The sequence below is a fragment of the Haliotis rufescens genome, unplaced genomic scaffold, assembly GCF_023055435.1.
Source record: "Haliotis rufescens isolate VD_foot unplaced genomic scaffold, xgHalRufe1.0.p SCAF_1, whole genome shotgun sequence".
Lineage (NCBI taxonomy): Eukaryota > Metazoa > Mollusca > Gastropoda > Lepetellida > Haliotidae > Haliotis > Haliotis rufescens.
The window spans coordinates 27914114-27934391 of NW_025963779.1; the positions used below are offsets into that span (position 1 = coordinate 27914114).

Genomic DNA, 20278 nt, shown 5'->3' on the forward strand with positions numbered 1-20278 from the left:
GTTACTACAATGTTCAAAGCATGTGTGACAATAAACTTTGAACAGAAAACAGAGTAGATATTGACTAAGATTTCAAGTTTTGGGGTCAACAGAGAGCTTGAGATTTGGCTCTTCTCTGCAGCCGACTCTGACATCTTATCTTTTGTGTCACAATGAGCAGTGTGACATAAAAAAGGTGACGTGCAGAGTTGACTTAAAAGAAGGTTCGCATCATTTTTATTAGGTGTCCACTTCATGATGGCTCAGGATATAGCTGTGCTACACCCTTTCAATGCCAGTCATACATGTAAGTGAGTAAAGCATGATGATGTGAAAAAACACCCAAAGTGTGTACATTGACAGCGCCATAATTTGTTCAACTAAATGCGACAAAACCCTTTCCAGAGTCTATTGTACAGGCTATCATCAGCATCAGTGTTCTCCTAATTCAGATCGTAAACCAACTCAAACCATTGGACTCAACCCATGCCGCTTTACTCGATATCTTTGTTAACACCAAGGAGTTTGTGTTAATTCTTATTATGGTTGAAAAGAGATATATCCTACTATGTTTTGAAATTTGAAGTAGGTCTTGCTGTAGATTAGATACCTCTTACTTACACATTTGAAACATGGAGCTAAAATGCTCAGTTCCAAATCAAATAAGAGGTAAACAATCTACAGTGAGACTACTGTGGAAATGCAGGAAATGGAAAATACAGTGAGTTATGTAAGAGTTAATGCCCAAGTTAGTTAAATCCTGCCCATATTATGGCAAGCTGTGAACAATAAGGACTGCACCAGACAAGGCACAGTGTCTTGGCAATGAGCTTTGGCCTGTGAGGCCAAAGTAGCAGAGGGACTGTTTATCATGGGTTATCATATGGGTTTTCATGGATTATCACATGGGTTTTCATGGATTACAAAATGGGTTTTCATGGATTATCACACAGGTTTTCATGGATTATACATGGATTTTCATGGGTTACCACATGGGTTTTCATGGATTATCACATGGATTTTCATGGGTTACCACATGGGTTTTCATGGATTATCACATGGGTTTTCATGGATTATCACATGAGTTTTCATGGATTATCACATGGTTTTTCATGGAATACAAAATGGGTTTTCATGGATTATCACATGGGTTTTCATGGATTATTACATGGATTTTCATGGGTTCCCACATGGGTTTTCATGGATTATCACATGGGGATGCTTGGTACATACCATCTGAAGTATACTGGCAAGAGCAACGCACGAATGATAGCATTGCCTGTGATGGACGTCCATGATACCTTCGGCTTGGCCTTGGAGAATGTGGAGCCTGCAACAATGGAAAAACTGTGCTCACATCACTGAAATAATTGACAAACTTAAATGACAGGAACTTCAATTAGTCCCAATATTTTGGTAATAACACAGTGAGTCTATTAGAGTGAGGAGAGTGCCATGATAGAGTGTTGCTCGTGCTGTTACTCACCTGATTATTTACCACCTTTATGTGCTACTTTATTATTAGGAACAAAGTACATTTTTATGACATAAATACGGTACTTTACTTACAAAACACTACAAATTATGACATCAATAAAATAACCATGACATCACTACTTACCTCGAATGAGGTCGACATCAATGAATTCAGTTTTTAAACGTGCACTTTTTCTTGGAGCATTGAGTACTGTAGGTCGCTGAAAAATCAAATACATCACATAAAGTATAGCACTTCACATAGAATCTAGTTTTCTTGTTTTTCGTAAAAAGGTTATCTGAACATGATATGTTTTGTTTGTTACTTGTTTGTTTAACGCTGCACTCACCAATATTCCAGCTATATGACGGCGGTCTGTAAATAATCAAGTCTGGACCAGACAATCCACTGATTGACATCAGGAGCATCGATCCACGCAATTGGGATCGATGACATGAATCAACCAAGTCAGCGAGCCTGACCACCCGATCCCATTAGTCGCCTTTTACGACAAGCATAGTCACCTTTTACGGCAAGCATGGGTTGCTGAAGACCTATTCTACCCCGGAATCTTCACAGGTCCCACGCAATTGGGATCGATGAGATGCATCAACCAAGTCAGCAAGGAACATGATATGTGAGCAGTGTTGTGTGTGAGCAGTGTTGTGTGAGCAGTGTTGTGTGAGCAGTGTTATGAGAGCTGTATTATGTGAACAGTGTTATGTGAACCATGTTGTGTGACCATTGTTAGCAAAGCTTTTTTTAATGATTAACTATTATAAACATGGTATATTATTGTCTTGGCCACTAACCTATTGCATGCAACAAATGTTTATGATGAAAATTTGGTGAAATAAAATAAGCTTTTCAGATCATTATTTCCCCACTTTTGTATATTTCTGGGTTAGCAGAATCCATAAACTAATGTAAAAAGACAGTCTCGCCTTAGCAGCACGTCTCTCCTACCTTCTGTAGTTTCATCTCCACAGACTGCTCCCACAACTGCTTGTCATTGTAACCAATCTGAAATATAACCGTTGAGTATTTAAGCTTTATGTTGCCGAAGTGACGCAGGTCATAAATCATACCACATATTTACCGAAACCTCCTTGAATGTTCTTATATACTCAGGAGCATGGTGAGCCCGCATCTTGAATTAACCAAATATATTCTTATAACCAAGGTTCGGTAGTGAATTGTCACGGGACAGTATTGTTGACTTCAAATGTTTCCAATTAATTTTCCTTTACACATTATTCATCTGCCAGACCCCAGTATGTTTGAAACAACAAGATCATTGTCAACACTGCATACTGATCCCATGCATTCTAAGTGTCGACACTGAAATTATTACTGAAATGTAAACTGTCTTGTCTGCCCGTGACAGTTTTCACACAAACAAGTCTAACATATTCATCATGCTGAGTTGTGAGTGACATGATCACAAGACATGGGACACTGGTGGAGGACGGTCCTATGTGACATAGTCGGGTTAGACATTGCCATTAGCCCTAAGCCTAACTTTGAAAGGACTGCCTGTTTTCTTCCCAAATGAGCAGTGGATCACCTGTAGTCGGGAGAAAAGGCACAGTGTCTTATAACCGCTGTACTGGTGGACAGAAACTGTTTGCGTGAACTAACCTAATATACACCTTGTTACATGCAACTCTGATAATATTTCATTAACATCTAAATTATGCTGGTAATAAGTTAGGCTGAAGAATTCAAAATCAATATACCTGATACATTTACAGCTTTTATAAGTTTTCTTCTGTTGGTAACTTTTTCAAAAAAGATACAGTTTTGCTAGTATTGCTCAGTGGACTCTCAAAGAGCAACAAGGCAGAAAAAAGAACAGCTCACTAATACCCCTAAATCGACTCCAACATATTTCTAAGTTCAAAACATGAAAATAAGCAACATTTCTCAGAAAATCTGCTTATCAAAATCAAACTTTGCACTGCACCTTTCTTACTGGTATAGACATGATAGGCACTTTACCCCCAATTGGAAAAGTTATAGGTTGCACAAATGTTGAAGTAAAAATATATTTTAAATTCAAAACATTAAGAAAATCATATTTTTTTTCAGAAAATACACATGTCAAAATTAAACTTTGCACTGCACCTCTTCATTGGTATGGAAACTATTCCCTAAATTTGAAAAGAATACATGAAGTAGTTTACAAGTTATAGGTCGCACAAATGTTTCAGTACAAAAATTCTAAATAAAAAATGAAAAAGCTGTATTTTTTCCGACAATCCAAATATTGAAATCAAACTTCTCACAGCACCTCCCCTATAGATATAAAAAGTGTGTACCAAGTTTGAAAAGAATCTGGGAAGCAGTTTTCAAGTTATACCGTATTCGACGTAATAAGCGCCCAGTGCACTCTCAAAATTACAAATAGGGGGCTCTTATTAGAATATAAGTTTGGTGAGAAAAGAAAAGAGAGTTGAAAAGATTGTAAATTTCGTGGTTTATGCTGACAGCCTGAAATTATACAGAAGAAAGGTCTGTGCGTATTATACACGACAGATATATTTTCCAGAATTTAATTGCCCATAATTAAGGGTGCACATAATACGCGTATTACACATGAATAAATAAGTCTTGTGTACAATGATTAATTATAAGGGATGTTAATTGGGATTGTTCACTAGCCAATAAATTAGCAAATATCGCTGTGGGCAGTTATTAGGACGGGGCGCTTATTACGTCGAATACGGTAGGTCACAAAAGAAATTCCTCGGCTTATTGATATACCCAGGCCCTTATAGGTCAGGGGTGTAACAAAGTGCCATCAAGTATCATTTACTGGCTTTCATAGTTTAACATCAGTGTTCCCTAAAAGCTTTTCTAACTACTTGACACTTTACCAGACAATGTCATAGCTAAAGACTGATGTTTTCCTGGAGTATCTAACAACTTTGATAACAAATCGATTGTCTTGTCCTGATTTGTATTTCGCAATTATCTACAATTAATGTCTGTCTGTTGTATATATATAGTTTGACTACATTAATCTGTATTTTATGATCTCATGTTAATGGTAATAGCATGTCAGACATTAGACATAGAAGCACAGCTGGGAACCTGATAAATTGTCAAAATATTTAAGTTTTCACAAAGGGTACTTTGAGAAAGAAAAAAAACACCTGTTATCATGGTTATGTTCTTCATTCCATAAATTATCACAAGCGCTGCAACATGTATCATGTGTATGGTCATTTTAAACAATATTAAAACATGCAAGAAGTCTAGCCTCCTCAACATCATTCTCCAATCTTCCAAGTGCTGAAGCAAATAAAAATCATTCATTTTGTCGCAATTTGAATCTCAAGAATGAGTTCACCAAATTAAAGTATGAAACCCTGACTTTTCCAGACAAGGAAATATTAAACCATACCTGATTAATGTAATCAAATGACACCATCTATCTTGGATATCCCGAGAATCATTAGAACACTAAATCCAGAATGTTCCATATTAATAACTCCACAGCTTCGAAACAATTCCTCCAGAGCTTCTGTGTCATCTTAACTGACAGTAAGAACCACATCATTCAAATACAGAAAACACTGTCACTCAACATATACTGGTACAGACACCTGGTGTACTGCAGTGTTCCCCCTACAAAACAACCTAAGTAAACCTCCTACCGCATGACATGTGTCATCAGCAAACAGTGTACTCAATCTCGTATCATTTCCTCGTCTGTTTCCTGCAGCATGATGTACAGTTGTGCTGTATCTCACACTGACGACAGACTCACTTGAATATCCAATACACTGCTTGTCCCTGTGTGTTCCTCATAGAGGGTAGTCCATGCAGCTACACAGGCTTGTCTGATGATAATCAACATACGTCTTTAATACCCATTATACACATTTATTCCAAGTCTGTCTTCAAAGCTTATTTGGTTGAGAAGGATTTCAACGTAATCCTCCCACTGCTGTAAGTATTGCTGCCAAAACAATAAAACTGTTTGTGCATGCACTGTGTACGTCATGTATTATGGCTCACTCGGGAAGTGTCTCTCACATCTGTTACACAAACTATGTTGAGTTCACACCAACAGTCATATGCTGACAGAAAGTGATTAAGATGCAGGACACTACCTCCAGGCTAACCCATTTATGCCAATTTGCACCAGTTAAACATATATACACTACCTCTGTGATTCCAGGGTCTACTGCTGTTAAGCTGAAGGACACGTAGGATTAAGTGCGTTTTTAAATCTACAGGATATGCTTAATTTAAACTTTTAGAAATTGTTATGCAAGTTATCAGGTTTATTCATATGAATATCTGAGCTTTGTTCTTTTCCACAATGCATTTTTGGGACTATGACACTGTATATCTTACGGCGTCTCGGGTATTTTAAACTTGATAATACAATACTCTCTCTGTTTTACAGAACATTTATTCGAAGCATTTTAGTTTTTAATGTTAACTATTGGTATGGAAGCCTCTCTGTTCAAAATAAATCTAAAATACATACAATTTTAAGTACAGCAAGCAAAATCACAGGTCCCAATTTCAACATATAACAAAATTTATAAGCAGCAAATTGTCAAAAAGGCACATAAGATATTAAATGACAGCAGTCATATACTTCATTCGGAATATCAGTTTCTACCTTATGGCCGAAAACTGTGCATGCCGATGCTGACAACAAACAGGGCATGGAAATCATTCATACCAGCCAGTATAAGTCTTTTAAATGTTTATCTGTTTTATACTTTTTAACAGTTCCCTTTTATTAAAGTTTACTACTGCTGTGATATAAAAACATATACAGTCAAGTCCCGTTAATCTGACATTGTTGGTTGCATATGATTATGTCCGATTAATGAGTATGTCGGATAAACGAGATTTATCGTGATCGAAAATTGGAAACTACACAATTGATAACGATTTAAACATGTTGTAATAAAAAAAAGGAAATATTCATATTGTTGTGTTACATTGTTAGCGGAATATGTTTTCTGATCATGCAACCTCTAAAGTTTAACACAAACCTGACGTGACCTGCAATGGGATGTCCTCAGCGGTAGCGAAAACTTGTATCCGATTTTAATGAGACTGAGGTAATCTAGGCATGTGATTAATCCTGTTTTGTTTATTTAAAGCAGTAATTGTTTATTGTTAAGCAAGTTTATCTCTGCAGCCCTTTAAATATGCAGCTACTCGCCGACTCGTCTCGCATCAAAACACGGGCAGATGACCAAGGAGTATGCTGATCAATGTGTTGGTTTAACCAGACTGATTTAATGAATAATTTAAGCAATTCGTTGCAAGTTAGGTGTGTCGGAGTCAGACTGCAAGACTGTCGGATTAACTGGTCTAAATAGCACTGATTCAATCTGTTCCCATCATTTGTGTCGGATAAAGCCGATTGTCGGATTAACGAGTGTCTGATTAAAGAGACTTGAGTGTACTTTAAAATACCATTTCTTGTTGTCACTGACAGTGTTCAATTTTCTACATGTTTTTACTCATGGTTATATTTCTAAGTGTCTTAATTTCTTATGTACATATTTTAATATCATATTTTTTCCCCTAATTTTAGTGCTCATCAACTGTGCAATATGGATGTCCCTTGGCAATCTTATCCTATCTTATCTTAACACTAAATGTACAGGTAAGGATAAAGTGTGTCCAAAAGGGAGGTTTGAGAGGTTTTCAGGAAGCCTTCTTCTAATATTTGCAATATATGAACAACTCTTTGACCCATGCTGAGATTCAGAGAGAAGAGTACAAGGGTACAAAAATCATGTTGGGTCACATACTTGCTGATACTTAGCTTTTCATTTGGAGTTTGAAAAATCAAACTTTTTCACTCATTTTAGTCATTTTTGAGTATCAAAAGTCCAAAACTTACAAGAGTAAGAAAGAAAGAAAGGCCAGTTGTCAGTCATTTGAACATGCCTGATAGTTGTGACACCAATTATTTGATATTGCAAAGTTTAAAATTTGACATTATTATTGAGCCAAAACAAGCCCTTTAATTCTACCTTGTCCTTTTTCACACTGAATCAGGTCGACATCCCATGTCTGTATAGTCAATTGTCATTATATCAGTGATGCTTTGACAATATTCAGGTATTTTTAGGTGATATATTAATGATAATCTTAAACCTTCATGGGATACATCTGACATGACAAAAAACAGAGTTAAAAAACAACATATAACAATAGGTGACATATTTGTGGTGATTTTATCACGTTTACAGCGAATAGAATCCAGTTACATGTTTACTAACATATGGCAAAACTCTTAAAAGTGGCATATTTCTACTAGTCCTTATGATGATACCTTAGCTATTGGGCAGTTTGGCAAGGACTATAGGACTAGTGTCAACTTCTACCGCTGGTGATTTAATGTGCGGTGAGGTGATGGGAAATGGGGTTTAACACCTTGTTCCATGTTATTGCACTCGCACAGCAACATGCATATACATAATGGGGATTTTTGAAAGAACTGTAAATGTTACAATGTAAATGTCTTGACATGTGTTTGCACTGGTCTAAAAAATAATGGGGTCCCCTCAGACGTGTTAGTCGCAAATGCCGCAGTTGTGAAGCTATCTTCGGGGGTTTGGGTGCATTTCAAAACATGCTCATGGACTACAACTTGCTCCACATTTGTCTGTGTCCTCGTGGTAATGCATCTCCATGTTCCCTGGTGACACTGGCCTAGTTCAGATACACCATGTACACACTCAGGGTGTTACCTTGACTTACAAAAGTGGGGGCCCAAGGGACCCCCCAAAATTCATCATGAGGGTCCTTGAAGACAATATGAGGGTCTGTAAAGTAATGAAATGGTGTAGTGTACTGTACCTTTAGATAATTACTTTAGAGCCTGGAATGAATCAATGATCACAAGGATGGTAGTCATGACTGATGGAAGAAATAACAGACACTAATAACTGCTCTTGATGCGCTGTAGGTATTATGAATCTTATTGTGCATGCCTCGGGACACAGTATATTTTTTCTGGATCTGTTCACTACATTTGTTCGTACTTGTTGTGCATTTGTGCTTTGCGAAAAAAACCTGCAAACTCACTACAACCACAAAACCTTTTTACAGGCAGATAATTTATTTTGGGCTGTTAAGTGGTCAGATTCAGTGATTGTGCTTCAGCATACCTCATAATGTCAATGACTGGTTTGCACCCTCCTGACTCAATTATTTGTTTGTTTAACACTGCAATCAGCAACATTTCAGCCATAGCACAGATCTAGAGGTCTGTAAATAATCGATCAATGACATGTATCAACCATGTCAGCAAGCCTGACAACCCGATCTTACGACAAGAATAGGTTGCTTAAGGCCAAACCTGAATCAACTGTTTACAGGCTATCATATAGCTGGAATATTGCTGAGGATGGCACTAAACAACAAATATTTTGGACAAGATGTTTATTAGAACAGTTTGGGCGAAAACTTCTCCAGCCCTGACAACATTTTATCCTGGACGAGCAGGCTTTTGGCCTTTAAGAACCCTGCTTATAGAACCAAATCGCCAATCTTAAATATGTTGAAATTTTCCTTCACAGGAGACATGGTGATCCTCTTTCTTTTTTTTTGTTTAACACCGCACTCAGTATAAATATTCAAGCTAACTGGTGGCAGCTTGCAAATAAGCGAGTCTGGACCAGACAATCCAGTGATTGATGAGTATGAGGACTCACAATCAACAAAGTCACCACTGGGTCCATTAAGAAGCCTCTTATGACAAGCATAATCTTCCCGGAGTTATATTCTAACCTGGAAACTCCATGGCGTTAAGATGCTCCAAAGATGTGTGGAATTTCAGGAACCATCCAAGAGACTATAATAATAAGAAAGATAATAAGGATAGGATAAGGATCTTCCATCCACGAAGCTGTTGCTCAAAGCGTGCATGACTAATATGATAAAGCCGGAAGTTGTATTTGTGAAGGAGGTTTAATGGGTTTTAAGCTTAGACTTGAACACAGAAAGAAGAGAGTTCTTGAGTTCAGGCTGGGAAAGAGCTCCACAGTGAAGGACCACAGTTTGCGAACAATCTTTCAAGTTTGTACATAAGTCTTGAGATTGACACTTGGAGCAGAGAGATTGAGTTTATCCATGGATCACAGATTCCTGACTGGGTTGTACTTCTCCTACGACTCCAGTAAACAGGCTGGTGCAGATCCATTGTAACAGCTGTATGCAAGGGAGAGTACTTTCAGTTCTATGGAGTGATAGGAATCGTTTGTAGGTGAACATTTGTTCTATTCTTAATACATTTTCAAATTCCATTCTGTGAGAGAGAAGTTGTTTTTTTTATTTCAATTTCTGTTCTTCATTTGCATCTTTATTTAGGCGTTTAACTTGTAAAGATCTGCGTAAGAGAAGAGGTCTTCAGCAACCCATGCTTGTCATAAGAGGCGAATATGCTTGTCGTAAGAGGCGATTAATGGGATCGGGTGGTCAGGCTCGCCGACTTGGTTGAAGCATGTCATGGTATCCCAATTGCTTAGATCGATGTTCATGGTGTCAATCACTGGATTGTCTGGTTCAGACACAATTATTTACAGACCGCCGCCATATAGATGGAATATCGCTGAGTGCAGCGTTAAACAACAAACAAACAAATACTTACATAAACTACCAACATATCTGTATCTCTTCTACAATCAATCATATCAATAAGAGAAGAAAATTAGTGACAGAAAATTTAACTAAAATTCAAACTTATTTTACTATGACCATGATGACATCACAGCGATGGAACGTTTTGGCCTTGCACTCAATCACAACCAACCCACCAACCAACCAATCAAAGAATTTAGTATTTGACTTAAGTTGTGGCATAGATGGAATGAAATGAATGAAAATATGGTTTTAGTTTAGAGGTAATCTAAAGAAGAATCACTTGTGGTACATTTGAACATTTAAACCATAACCTAATGCTTATGCCAATCAACCAATGGATATCTCCTCGATTTTAAAAATAATTATCTATCTTGTGCATGTACAATGTGCACTGTGTCTGATGTGTTATTTCAGTTGCTGCTTTTCATATATGTATCAAAAACGAATAAAAACACCTCTGTGTAGCACTTTGGTTATAATGTCAGTCGTTACTGAAAATCAGGGAAGTTTTGTGAGTGGGAAAGTACTGTGAAAACAGCAAGTGGCAAAAACTCACAAAAGCATCATGACGCAGTTATTTTAGCAGACCAACAACAAACAAAAAAAACTTAATGAGACATATTTCTTTCAGTCTCCTCTGCACATTGTCAAACTAGCCAGTACATGATGAAATATATAATTCCTTATATCCTGTTTCACTAAGTACACATTGTCACTCGTGTCCATAGTCTATAATCAGGAAACTTCACTAACTTGTCAAGCTGCTTACATATGACACTCAGTAGTCCAGAGACACCAGCCATGCAGTCTATAGACTCTATACTGCAACAAACTACTCCACAACCCATGCTTGTCGAAAGAGGCGACTAACGGGACTGAGTGGTCAGACTCTCTGGCTTCCCAAGTTTGGAGATCGATGCTAGGAGGTCAATCACTGGATGGTCCGGTCCAGATTTGATTATTTACATACCGCCATCATATAGCTGTAATATTGCTGTGTGTGGCGTTAAACAACAAACAAACAAACAAAACCCTACTCCAACCTTCATTGTCAACTACAACAGCACATGCATCCATACTGACACTGGTTCTTCATCACTCCTCTTCTTACTCCGACGTTCATACAGTTTGGCCCTCACTCATAGAAGGTTCATACTCCAATGAACTCACTAAGGTGTCTAGCCGGGAGAGCCACATTTCTGAAATGGCTATTGCCGGTACAGCCACATTTTCATCTGAGTGCATTTCACCTATTCTAGCGGGTAATTAATTAATCCGATTACCAATACCTTTATATGAGTGTCCCGCATTTAAATTACTAAGTGTTAGGTGTTCTTTAGAGATACCTTTAAATGAGTGTCCCACATTTAAATTATTAAGCGTGGTGTATTTCCTGGGACATTAGTTAGAGGGTGCTTCTTTCACTTCACCCCAGTAATGACATTAAATCCATTATGATATTCATATGCTATTCATATTCATCAATGTAAAGTTTTGATGAATATGTCATCCTTGTTGAATAAAAAATGAGAAAACAAGACTTGTTTTGTTATATACTGTAACCTGTTAGAATCACAAAGCATGTTTTGACAGCATAGCCGCGAGAGCCAAATTATACAATCACGCAACCATAACCATTGCCGCGAGAGCCACATCAATTTGGGCTATCTATTTTCGAAATGTGGCTTTGCCGGCCTGTAACCCTCACACAAAGTGAAAGTCAATTCTTAAGTATACAGCAGCTGACAAAACGGTTTGTGAATCTTATAAACCTCCACAACAAGTACAGTATTTTCTTCATCATCAAACGGTTAGCCGGAAGTGTTTTTTTAATAAATTGCTCAAATATGATACTGTCTTAGGTGCTACTGTATAAAGAGCAAAAAGAAGAAATTCATGAATTTTGTAATTATCTTTGTATTGATCTCTTATATTATTACCGTATTCGACATAATAAGCACCAAGGGAACTCTCAAAATTAGAAATAGGGGGCTCTTATTAGAATATTATTTTGGTGAGAAAAAAAAAGAGAGTTGAAAGATAAATTTCGTGGTTTATGCTGACAGCCTGAAATGTTTATGTACGACAGATATATTTTTCCAAAATTTAATTGCCCATAATTAAGGGTGCATTTAACATGTTTAACACATGAGTGTGAATTATACACAAATAAATAAGTCTTGTGTACATTGATCAATCGGAAGGGGTGCTAATTGGGATTGTTCACTAGCCAATATATTACCAAAAAATAGCCGTGGGCGCTTATTACATGGAATACTGTAATTTAATATTGTATTACTATGAAAATGTCCGCTGAATTTCTGAACAACATTGTACCAACTTTCAATATACAGTAAGGTACATATTAGTTTGTAAATCCTATGTATCCTTATGATAAGTAAGTTTCCCATCTCCTAATTTAATCAAACTGATCACTGAAAACATGTATTTGATAAATGTTGTGTGTAAACACAAATATGTTACTTCTTGGGTGCTGCTTGTGTAAAGTGCCAAAGAATAAGAAACTCACCATTAATTTTGAAACTATCCTTCTACTGATGTCCAGTATTATTAGTTAAATACTGTATTATTGTGAACATGAACCAGTATGCTAGAGAATGCCTCTAAAAACCTAAGTGATATGTATTACGGGCCTCTGGCCTATATTACTGAAAAAAAATCAGTCCATCAGATCAATACCCAGCTTTATGATGTAAACATTTCTAGTCATCTTAAAAGTGTGTCATGTTTTGCTTAACTAGAAAAAACGAACCAAACTTTGATAAAAGGTTCTTTGCAAACTGCTGTGACATGAACTCATTGAAGCATCCTAAAATATACAGAAAGCTCATGGAAGGCCTTATATATCTTTAGTTGGGCTAAGAGTCCAATAGACACAAAAAAAACCTCAGGGCCATTGATCTACCTCAACGGCACAGACTTATAACACCCTGAAAAGAATGATATCTACACAATATTATCAGTTCAGCGATGTATTAAAAATGTGAAGAGTATTCCGGGAAGAGTTACTTCCCCTTGTAAGACAGACCACGTTGTGCTGAATGACAAGCACAAAGTATGCATGACCTGTTGCAACACACAGGCTCTCAATTGACATAAATATTGTAATGATTGTACCATCTGTTACAAACCATATATTCTTTTAGTTATATGCAACTTAAAAATCACAATCCAATAAACATGCTTTACCACATTCGCCATAATAAACATCTGGCACTTATTAAAACCATACACAACTAAGTTTGTAGAGATAACATGTTACAAACTGGTCTAGAAGTTGGTCAGGTAGTCTCACAGTCCCTGAACCAAATTATTTTCCCTTGTGCCAGTCCTTCCTAATAATGCTATAGGTCTATATGAAGCAAGTCTAGATTAATCTTTAAGGATCAGGTTCTGAATTTCCAATCTCACTGTGGCTCCTTTCAAATTTAAATGGAGTTGTTTGTTTCTTTCAAAATTATATATTTTCTAAGCATTAGTCTATTCAGGTCAGGGTGTGCTTTATGGAGTTAGGCACATTATGGCAAATGCGGTAGTTAGAAAAATTTAACCACAATTGACATGAGAAAAAAAGTACCGGGTATAACACTGTGCATACTTACCCAGCACAGCCTTTTCAGCTTGCACACATGAATAGCTTTACACTTTATTATTTACTGATCTTTTGCAGACATCACGTATTCATAAACTCTACTGCAGGGAGTATTGTACAGAAAGGTTGTGTCCTGCTAATTATAACTGAGACATGTTCCACTGTTGTGAGCTTATACGACAAGGGACAGCACACGAACAGAAGAAAATTAGAAGTTTCTCGAAACAGAATTTTAAGCAGAATTATTCGAAAATGACTTCTAATAGATCTAAAAATACCCAACAGGCTGGACACAAGGAAGTGAAATAAATATAACCCAAATAACTCTATGAAATACCTAATGTGAGTGATAACATGCGTAAAGATTATCTCGAGGCCTGTGTGTACCAAGCGACAATGAAGCCTCGTGATATTATATACCACACTGCAGACTTGGTACTAAAGATGTAGGTAGATGATGTCAACCAAACCAAATATGAGTGAGTGATTGAGTAAAATAGAAATGCCTTGACCAGGCAAACCAGTTGTTGATCATGTTGATTAGGTTGATCCTTGCCAAAAGGAAATTAGGATACATAATCAGGCGAATTAATGGATTGGGTCACTCAGTGAGTTGGTTGATAGCATGTCATCGTACCCCGCCATCATGGATTGTTTATCATTGTGTCACTGTTTTTTTTGGGCATCACATAGCTGGAATATTGTTGATAATAGTGTCAGTAGTTTGTTAAAAATGCCATCACGTAGCTGGAATATTGTTGAGTGCAGTATCACTGGTTTGACTGCCCTCACTGAGCTCCAATTATTGTTGATTGCAGTGCAAAAACAACACATGACATATAATCAGTCAATAAATGCATAGGGAACTGGGACTCTATATTGTGAAAGTTTATAAAAATATTTCTGAAAGCTTACATTTGGTTATTTACATTCGGTTGCTTGTGAGTGAGTGGGTGAGTGGGTGAGTGGGTGAGTGAGTGAGTGAGTGAGTGAGTGAGTGGGTCGGTGAGTAAGTGAGTAAGTGAGTGAGTGAGTGAGTGAGTGAGTGAGCTAGGTCTTACACCGCTTTTAGCAATATTCCAGCGGGGGACACCACAGATGGGCTTCACACATTGTACCCATGTCAGGAATCGAACCCGGGTCCTCGACGTGAAGAGCGAAAGCTTTAACCACTAGGCTACCCGACCGCCCCTGGTTGGTTGTGACAAATCATCAATTACCAACATTTCATGACAGATCACACCACCATTATGAGAACATGAGGACCGGTGAAAAGAATGTTGGAGGCTCCCTACTTAGTGACTGTTAACATGACTGCATTCAGCGGGTTCCAGCTGTCAATGCAGCCAGTAAACCACGCACCAGAAACTGAAACTATGAACAACAACCACTCGGGCAATGGTGTCATGCATTCAGCCAAGTCACACATTCCCACCACCTGATCCAAGTTAATCCTTGGGAAGCTACTCTTGCCTAGGTCCCTACTGGCAGAGACACAACTTGGCACAAGCTCGCTAGATCGAGTCAGTTTGTCTCATGACAATTAGAATTCATGCTTTTTGGGAGTTCACTGGCACTATTCAGGTTTCTTTTATGTTAATTTGCATCAGTGCATTGCCTCTTTTGATAATTAGGACATCACACCATTCATTGTGATGCACTTGATATCATGACACAAAGATGAAATAATCCTAACTTATGTAACATTACAGTTGTATATTTTTTCAAAATGAAATAAATACAATTACCATGAATATAAATAACTATTTAAGGCTGATTTCACTTCCTTGATAATCAACATACAGTCAAGTCCCGTTAATCCGACATCGATGGTTGCTTATGATTATGTCGGATTAATGAGTATGTTGGATAAGCGAAATTAACTAGTATCAACGTTCTTGATCGAAAATCGGACAACTACACGATAGATATAAGGATTCAAACACGTAATAAAAAATATAAAATAAATATTCATATTGTTGTTACATTGTTGGCGGAATATGTTTTCTAATCATGCAGCCTCTAAAGTTTAACACAAAACAACTGTTACGGATGTATGACTTATTCAAAATACTTTAAAAAGCATAGTCTGGAATGGAAGTCGCAACTTTGAAACTGGTACCTAAAGCTTAAGAAAGCTGCTCTCTAAGTGGCTAACGTCGACTTCCTGTTGGTCGTTTCATTGGTAGGTCATAGTTCGCGAAAGGTTGTTCTGACGTGACCTATAATGGGATGTCCTCATCGAGAGCGGGAACTTGTATCTGATTTTAATAAGATGGAGGTAATCTAAGCATGTCATTCATCCTGTTTTCTTTTTATTTAAAGCATCAATTGTTTATTGTTAAGCAAGTTTATTTCTGCAGCTGTGGTAATATGCAGCTACCAGCCGATTCGTCTCGCATCAAAACACGGGCTGTGTACTCGCAGGCAGATGACCACAGAGTACGGTGATGACTGTGTCGGATTAACGAGACTGATTAATGAGTGATTTCGGTAATTCGTTGCAAATTAGGTGTGTCGGAGTCGGAGTGCGAGACTGTCGGATTAACGGGTCTAAATAGCACTGATTTAATCGGTTCCCGTCATTAGCGTCGGATAAGGCCGATTGTCGGATTAACGAGACTTGACTGTAAATGGAAGATATGTCAACAACCAATGTCCTATTGTAAGAAGCTGTCTAAATTGGACTGGACCATACCGGGCTGGACCAGACTGGAAAGGACCAGATGTTCTCACTTTGAAGTAAGCTCAGTCATTGTCAGCCAAAACAACAATGCTAATCCTGCATGTAATCCGATTGATCTTAACACTTTGTTGTCCTCTAAGCAATGCTAAGATAATTAGAATTTTCTCTCCTGTTAATGTTTGCTTCCAAAAACAAACCTAACTATGAGCAAGATGATTTGTTTATACAGTAAAACATGGATATAACGAAGGGACCGGAGAAATCAGTTCGTTATATCCGTTGTTCGTTATAGACGTTTTCCCTCGGAAACGTCCGCCATCTTGGATAAAACAAAACACAATACACGTAACTTCAGCATTGACTTGTGTTAGCAGTGATCACTTCATAGCATTCAAATGATAACATTTCATAACATTCATTTACGTATAACAAGGTTGATCCGTCACCGCTGGTTGTGTTGATTCGCTGCGATTGTGTTGATTCGCTGCGATTGTGTTGATTCACCCGATTGCGTACGGCCAATTGTCAGTGACACTTGACACTGAGTAAGATTTCTCAGTTCGCTATGCACATCACTAGTTAGTTATAGATGATGGGCTTGTCGGTGATCAGATATCAGTTCGCGGTTTCCGTTCGTTCGCTGTAGAGAGTTCGTTATATACGTAAATTTTATATGATATTATATAGGAGATAAATCAGGGATTTTCTAACTGTTTGTTGTATCCGTTTGTTTGCTCTGTCCGTGTTCGTTTTACTGAACTGTCTTTATCCAGATCTCCTAAGAAACACAACTTGGGTCAAAGATTTGCTCATGTTGTACTATAGAAAGTAGTGGTGGGATAATACACCGATGCATCGTTGGATCATGACATTTTACTTCCCAACACAAGTATCGAACACAGTCGCACACTAAGTAAAAAACATCCATTCATGCCTTAATCGTTCACTTAAATGACTGTTACACCAAACACTAATTAGTAGTGAAAAAGTATATATTTTCATCCACTGTGCTACACTTGACACTGCCAGCTGCATATCAACAGTGTGGCAGGTAATTGACACAGATAAGAGCACATACAAGTATCGTGATACGTATCGGATCGTGAACAAAGTATCGTGATACGTATCATATCGCACAGTTGGTGTATCATCCCAGCCCTAATTAAAAGAATGCATCTTGAAAACCTCCAACATCAGCTATTTCAATGCATTTTAGGCTTATGTATATAACTAGTGTTATCATAAATCCAAAACTCCAAAGCAAGTATGTTTGAATGAACTAAATCTGGTTCTCCTTAACACCTGTGATAGCTTCTATTATAATCTCTTAAAGATTTGTAATTCTTTTTTAATTATGTTGATCCTGTAGGCCAAAAAGGGCTTATGTATCAAAACAACCTAAGAAGAAATAGTGTGTTTACAGTGTCTGACCAAAATATGTCAGTGGCTAGTTAAATGAAAAACTCAAATGTATAAAAACCTCTCGGGTAAATACCCAATGAATCTTTGTCAGAATGTGTACAAAGGAGCTAATTTCCGAAACACAATTACGAGCTAATTTACTTTCCGAGTTAAGCCTATATATTTTGAACAGTTATACATCTAATACTATTTCACTTTTTTTAAATCTTCAAATGTTCACTAATTTTGGGAAAACCCAATAGAGTGATGAATAGATGAGTGAAAAGATATTGGTTACCCAATGAAAAATGTAATAACCCAATTAAAATAGAAACCCTAGAGTAAAAACTCAAATAGTTATCTGGAGCTCTGTATTAAGTTACGATCTAAACACACATTGTCGAAATTTGATAACTTCATATTGTTGTCTCCTGCATGCAATGAACAGCAGATGGTGATAAGCATGCCTCCTAAATGATCTATAACCATGATAACTGTCCTCACAAAATCGATAATAAACAGAAATACATAAATTTTAGTCAACAGAAAGTACTAATGTAATATTTTGTTAATACAAATGTTAATATTTTTAAATATGCACAGTGGAATAATTAATGTTCAGAAATAGGATATCCAAGGATATATCCATATAATCTTGTAACAATAATTGCAACATTATTCGAGTCACAAGTACTGAAAATACAGTTTCCATTCTAATTGTGAAGACAAAATATCTCTGAAAATTAGCAAAAGACTCAGGGTTTCTATCTAAACTATGTGAACAGCACACACTTTACGCTGTTTAGATTAACATTCCATATTGATGATGTAATAGGTGGTCTTGTTTATCCATAGTACCCTTCTCGCAATCTGAAGTCTGGATTATTGAATGAAGAAGTACCATTTGAAAAGTACAAATATATATATTATATTGGCCCCAATAGGTATTGCAATATGTATCGCAATACAGCTCTCCGTATTGTGATATATATATTGCAATACAATTTGTGCCAATACGCAAACCCAAATAAGAGATATTGTAATTATTTTCATGGCTTCATAACAACAGATTCCATACAGACTGTATTTTGAAACTAAGCTTCTGGAAAGCAATTGTAATTATATTCAGGGCCTTATGAACAAAACAATACATTCCATACCAACCTTTTTCTGATACCACGCCACAGCATCCTGAATCCTGTCCATCCCCAAGTGTGAGAGTGAGAGGGGGAGGGGCGGAGCCTCACCCTCCTGGAGTCCACAATCAGCAAAAAACAGGCCTGGATTCAGCCATGACGAAGATTCACAATTTCCATGACAACTGCTGCTGAAATCAAACATAGCATGCCATGAGTGAGTGAGTGATTGAGTTTGGTTTTACGCCGATTTTAGCAATATTCCAGCAATATGACTATGGGGGACACCAGAAATGGGCTTCACACATTGTAACCATGTTGGGAATTGAACTCAGGTCTTCGGTGTGACGAACTAACGCTTTAACCCAGCAAAGTCATCATTAGACATGCTTCATGTAGCAATCATATAATGATAAGCATGAATAGCATGCTATACAACAAATGATAAAACTGTACATGATTAGCCTTCTAAACATTCATGCTAGTCTGCTAGTCTGAGACTACTAAATTGTGTTGAGGACAAGCAAATATGGTAGTCCTCACTGTCGAGTAGCATTTGAGGGCTATGTTTCTGAACCAGTTCTCAATGCTTCAGTCTTGTTACAAATTGGAACTGAATAAAACAGAAAAGTAAACATTGTAAACATTGTAAACATTGTATCAACCAAGTCAGCGAGCCTGACCACCAGATCCCGTTAGTCGCCTCTTACGACAAGCATAGTTGCCTTTTACGGCAAGCATGGGTTGCTGAAGACCTATTCTTCCCTGGATCTTCACAGGTCTCTGACTAGGAAAATAAGGTTTACGCTAGTACTGTGGACTAGTCATACAAAACACGACTTTCTAACATACCTACATGTATAATGCAAAGGACACTGACTTAGTGCTGCATAGTCAGGTACGGGTGGGCCTTTGTTGTGTGTCAGGAAAATTTATGGTTTTATTGTCTCTTGGCATGTGACTAAAAAAGTTGAAACATTGACAGAAATAGGCTCTGAAAAACGCCACAAATGTCTTATTATTTCTGAGCATAATCATCAGGTGTGGGGCTTCCAGGTTATAGGTCCCCAGCAACCTACGTTGGTTGTTGTGAGGCATGATTAAATGGACTGGGTGGTCAAACTTGTTGATTAGGTGTCATCATACCCTTGCATCGTTCACAACATCAGTGTCTCCGTATTTTCTAGTCAAGGCTCCATTATGTACAGTGAGTGAGTGAGTGAGTTGGGTTTAACTCTGCTTCTAACAGTATTCAGGTAATATCACGGCGTGTCAGGTTAATGTGGGAGGAAAGCCCGAAGTGATGCAGGTCTCAGACGTTTACCATTTCGGTGAAACCTACGAGCACCAGT

The 20278-nt window shown here is 37.5% G+C and overlaps 1 protein-coding gene across 3 annotated transcripts in view; it reads right to left on the reverse strand.

Moving 5' to 3' along the window:
* The window catches only part of LOC124149484 (protein PHTF1-like), a 48574-nt gene that overhangs the window by 18494 nt on the left and 9802 nt on the right, over positions 1-20278 (reverse strand). The window contains exons 2-5 of one of the 3 annotated variants that reach the window (XM_046521102.2): positions 18955-19114; positions 2423-2479; positions 1601-1676; positions 1213-1309 (exon numbers count right to left, since the gene is read on the reverse strand). In XM_046521102.2, coding sequence (XP_046377058.2) covers positions 1213-1309; positions 1601-1676; positions 2423-2479; positions 18955-19114 — 390 coding nt within the window. Of the gene's footprint in view, positions 1-1212; positions 1310-1600; positions 1677-2422; positions 2480-4865; positions 5181-18954; positions 19118-20278 lie in introns of those variants that run through there. The other 2 variants (XM_046521101.2, XM_046521103.2) reach the window with 2 other exon arrangements.